Source organism: Nyctereutes procyonoides, unplaced genomic scaffold (assembly GCF_905146905.1).
Source record: "Nyctereutes procyonoides isolate TBG_1078 unplaced genomic scaffold, NYPRO_anot_genome, whole genome shotgun sequence".
Classification (NCBI taxonomy): domain Eukaryota; kingdom Metazoa; phylum Chordata; class Mammalia; order Carnivora; family Canidae; genus Nyctereutes; species Nyctereutes procyonoides.
The window spans coordinates 67,041-72,388 of NW_026574970.1; the positions used below are offsets into that span (position 1 = coordinate 67,041).

The 5,348-nt window shown below is 45.4% G+C and overlaps 1 protein-coding gene across 1 annotated transcript; it reads right to left on the minus strand.

Moving 5' to 3' along the window:
- Window positions 1-300: 300 nt before the first annotated feature.
- On the minus strand, window positions 301-2,342 carry LOC129508046 (regulator of chromosome condensation-like). The gene has a single exon (XM_055322974.1). The coding sequence runs from the start codon at window positions 2,340-2,342 to the stop codon at window positions 1,029-1,031; it is 1,314 nt and encodes a 437-aa protein (XP_055178949.1). The 3' UTR covers window positions 301-1,028.
- Window positions 2,343-5,348: the final 3,006 nt, after the last annotated feature.

The window sequence follows — 5,348 nt, forward strand, 5'->3', positions numbered from 1 at the left end:
AGCCCTAACTCCCAATGTAATGGTATTTATTTATTTATTTATTTATTTATTTATTTATTTATTTTATTTTTTATAAAACTCTAAATTTATTCAAAGTGTTAAAAGATTTCACTCTCCCCTCCAAAATACTTTACATTTTAAAAAATCAAAACAGTTTTCTATTTTCTCAGCCACTGTACAAGCTGCTGCTTCCCTTCCTGGGCACCATACTCTGGCCCTCTGACCCCCTTCCCCTCCCTCCCTTCACTTTCAATATTGCTATAAGTTTGTTTATAAAACTTTCCTTCCCCTTCCCAGATGTAGCTTCCTTTCCAGACTTCAGGCCCTTGGCTGCAGGTAAGGCAGGTTGGATGGGCAGGATACTCAGGCAATACCTGAAGGGCAGAATGCTTTGTGCTTCTGGGATAAAGGCTGATTGGCTTTTTTCTTGATCAAGTGGAGGATCATTTTTTCTTCCCCATGAACATCTGTTGAGGGCCACATATTTGGCTTGGGGTTGCCCATGGCTGGGCAGCCCTGCCCCATCTCAGGTTTCCCCCAGGCATAGGTCCATGACAGCTGGGTCTGACCACCATACCATTTATATGCCTGTGGATTGTGAAGGACAGAGTGGCACATGGCTACAGTAGGGCCTGAAGATCCCCAACTTTTCAGAACGTGGGCACCAAATCCTGAGGGGAGGAATTTTTGGTTTTTGGCAGGCAAAACCAGGGTCAGCCAGGACCATGGGAGGTAGGGATGAGGGAGAAAGGTCTAACCACAGAGCTCTGGGGTGAGCAATGTTCCGGCTGCCGAAACCCCCTCCCCTCTTCCATTCCCTCCCACCTCCCCTTCATCCTGTAGGTTGCAGGATGATTCAGGAAAGGAGGATGGAAAAGAGGAAAAGGATTCTGTTCTGCTGATAGGAAAAAGGCAGGAGATGACAGCACTCGGGGCTGGGGGAGGCTTGCTGGAATCTGTAGTTTTCATAGCTTCTCAGTTCCAGGAGAGAGGGTGGGGGGCCAGGAGCCAGGCCCGCAGAGGGTTCATCAGCTCTGTTCCTTGTCCTTGACTAGGAAGACTGTGTGCTGGCCCCCACTGGACACAGATAAGACCACACGGTTCTCCAGCTGTTTGCCTGTCATCTCCACTGGGCTCCAGGTATCGTCTTCCTGCCCTGTGCCCAGCTGATAGTTGGTGCCCATGCCCCAGGCAAACACACGACCATCCTTGGTCACAGCATACCCCACGGAGGCCCCACAAGCCACTGAGGAGACAGCAGGGAGCCTGGAGATGAGGGTGGGTATGCTCTTCTCCTCAGCACCCTCCCCAAGGCCCAGCCGCCCATACTCAGCCCGGCCCAGGCTGTACGCTTTTCCTTCTGAATCCATGCAGACTGTATGATGCTGGCCACCAGAGAAGCCCACCCAGGACTTGGTAGAGTTCTTGAAGGATGTCAGGTTTTGGGGTACAAAGCAAGATTCTGTCCCTGGGGTTCCAAGCTGATGATAGTTGGAGAGGCCAAAACCATATACATGGCCCTCACAGGAGATGGCAAAGGTGAAGTAGGCACCACAGAAGGCATCTTGGAATCTGACATGACCCCGGCTTCCTCTGGATTTCAGCATCACACACTTGGGGACCAGGAGTCGTTCAAGGCCCTGACGGCCACCACGGTTGGCAAATAATTCAGGCACACGGCCCAGCTGGCCCTGCTCCCCGCAGCCCAAAGTGTAGAGGTCACCATCACCTGTCAGCATCACCAAGTGGTCATTTCCTGAGGCCACCTTCACTACAGGCACAGTCAGCTGCACTTGCAGAGGCACCATGCTCTTCTTCATGGGCTCCAAGAGTCCAATCACACCATTATTGTCCCGGAAGGAGCCCCAGAGGAAAACTCGACCATCCTCAGTGAGAGCTGCTGTGTGACTCTCTCCTGCTGACACCTGTACCACTTTCTCTTGCAGTTCCACTTTCCCGGGGACCATCTCGGAGCCCTCCACTGATGTGTCCCGTCCCAGGGCTCCTTCATCGTTGCAGCCGAAGGAGTAGACCTGGCCACTTTTGCTTAGACACACAGTATGCATGCCCCCAGCCTCAGCTTGCACGATGTCCTCCGGAATGGGCACCAGGGCTGGTTTCTTCCTCTCCATCACATTCTCGCCCAGCCCCAGCTGGCCCACGTCGCCCTGGCCCAGTGTCAGCACGATGCCTGGTTCTGTGCTGTGGGACCTATGGGAGACTGGAACACGACGGGAGGCAACGGCCCTCACTGCCTGGTTACGACGGTCCTTCACCTTCTTGCTTTTGGGGAGAGCATCTTCTGGGGGTGACCTTCTCTTAGCTATACATTTTGGTGGCATCTTCCTTTCCTTGCTGCAGGTTTGCCACAAGCAACTCCTCCGCTCGCCGGCCCCGCCGCCAACTGCTGTAATGGTATTTAAAGGTGGGGGCTTTAGGAGGTGATTAGGTTCAGATGAGGCCATGAAGGTGGAGCTCCCATGATGGAATTAGTGCCTCTCTAAGAAAAGGAAGATACCAGAGCTTCTCCTCTCTACCATGTGAAGCTATTGTAAGAAGATAGCTTTCGGCAAGCCAGGAAGAGGGCCCTCATTAAGAATCAAATCTGTTGGGGACACCTGGGTGACTCTGCTGGTTAAGGAACTCTTGGTTTTGGCTCAGGTCATGATAACAGGATCATGAGATCAAGCCCCATGTCAGGCCCCAAGCTCAGTATGTAGTTTGCTCATCCCTCTCTCTCTGTTCCTCCTCCTCCTCTCTCTCTCAAATAAATAAATAAAATATTAAAAAAAGAAAAAAATAATTGAATCTGTTGGTACCATAGTCTTATACTTCCTAGACTCCAGAACTGTGAGAAATAAATGTCTGTTGTTTAAGCCACTCAGTCTATGGTAGCTTGCTGTGACTAACCAAGCTAACTAATACATAATATATTGTAAGACCTTTTGGGTTGATTCTGAAGAAAATAGAAGTCTACTGGTGGAATGTGATTTGAAGAGAGGTATGGTGTGGGCTACATCTGGCAAGATTATTCAGACTGTCATTTGAGAAAACACTGATGGGGTAGGTATGGAACACGACAGACTAGTTAGGAAACTGTTACAACAATACTGATGAGGGATGATGGTAGACTGGACCATCAAAGATTGTAAGCAGATGCAAAATTCTGGATTTATTCTGAAGGTGGAGCCAATGTATATTCTAATAGGTTGGTATAAGCTGTCAGAGCTCAACAATTAGAAAGTGGGTGTCATCATTAACTCATAATGAGGGAGACCATGAGTGAAATAAATTTAGGGGAGGACAAGAGTAGAAATCCCTTTGTGGACATATTAATTTTGAAATATATATTAGACATCTAAATGGGGCTATTGAATAGTCAGCTGGATATATGATTCTAACATGAGGAGAGAGGTCTGGGTCTCAAAAGATATAAATCTGGCAAGTGTAAACATGTAGACGAAATTTAAGTCATGAGGCAGATGAGATCACCAACACAGTAAGGAGAGAGAGGAGAAAAGATCCAAGGTCTGAGGCCTGAGCCAAAGTAGCATTACAGGGTCAGGATAAATAAGACAAATCAGAAAAAGAAGAGAGAGAGAAGACGCAGTAGTCATGCAGAAAGAAATCAGAAGACTGTGGTATCCTGGGAGCTAAGTGGAGAGTTTTTGGACAGAGGAATTCTTGACTGTGGAAAATAGGTCCACTCTTAGTAATAGGCTCCTAATAGGTCAAGTAAGATGAGAGAGAGGAGTAGACTGAGCAACCTGAGCTATTTGTTGACCTTAATGAGAAAAATTTTGGTGGAATGTAGAGCAGCAAGAGCCTGAGAAGATTGAGTGTAGGGAGATATAAAGAGAGGAATCAGGGACCAAAACTGCAGATTACCATTTTGAGGACTTTTATTGCAAAGAGAAGCAAGGAAATCAGGCAGGAGAGAAGATTTTTATCTTAAGATGAGCTAACACCATGTTGTGTTCCCAATATGTATCAATGGGAAGCTGCTCGAGACTCCAATATAGTCACAGACTCTAGTTCACACATTTCTTTCAATGACAGTAATAGCAGCACAATTCTCACTCTATCCTTGATCAAATATAATTGTTTTGGCTTCCCTTCCAAGATTAACAGAGAAAAATGGATATTCAATCCTGATAACAACTGAACACTTTTTAAACATATTCTATGAACAAATGCCCTCTCCCAGTTCAACTTAAAGTTAGCACAATTATGACCTTGGTAAAGTGTTAAAAGTGTATTTATCCTTCTGTCCCTTCCTTCCAAAATATCGCGCACACTGTTCCTATCTCTTTTTAATGTGAATCATCAAATTGTTTCTCTCCTTATCCTTTTGCTTCAAAGCAAGAAAAGATAGATCTTCCAAAATTAGAAGAAACACACACATCTTCAGGAGATGAATCTTAATCTAAAATCTCTGGTCACCCTACACACCGACATCACTCTCACCATCAGCATCTCTACCTGCAGACTTAAGGCAACAGAGAACCCATTGCTATTTAGAAGCAAGATGCTAGGGGATCCCTGGGTGGTGCAGCGGTTTTGCGTCTGCCTTTGGCCCAGGGCGCGATCCTGGAGACCTGGGATCGAATCCCACGTCGGGCTCCCGGTGCATGGAGCCTGCTTGTGTCTCTGCCTCTCTCTCTCTCTCTCTCTCTGAGTTACTATCATAAATAATTTTAAAAAAAATTAGAAGCAAGATGCTTCTCAAAAAAGAAAAAAAAAAGCCTAGCTATTTCACAGCCTTCCTTAGAAAGAGTTCATGTGGCAACACTGTGACATACTGATCACGAGTTTCCATCAAACAGCACCGGACTGAAGGTCTCCAGAACTGGTATTAGTAGGAACAGGGGAAAAGGATAGAGGTCAGTTACTATTCACCTGTTTTCACACAGGTAAGCAAAATTTAACTTGGAGACATCTGTTGGATCCAGTATAGTAAAGAACTTGAGAGACTGAAACATATCACATAAATTTTAAAATATCCCTTTAAATAAACATTAAACACACTAACCGTTTTGTTAAGAATGGCACTTGGGTGCTATTTGATATTATTTTTGATTATTTCAGCAAGCGGTTACAAGTAAAATCAATTAAACCAGAACAGGAGGTAATTCAATGCCTTTCATTGATCAAACATTTAATCAGAGTATATAATGTAAGGTTCTGTGCTAGGGATACCAGGATGAAAAGCAGCATTTTTCTTACCTTTGAAGGGCTCACATTCCAACAGAGGAGACAAAAATTTAAATAATGAAACTAGAATGTAGAAAGTGTTCTAATGAAATATTAGAAAAAAGTACAAAAAGATATAGAAACAAAGAGTAACG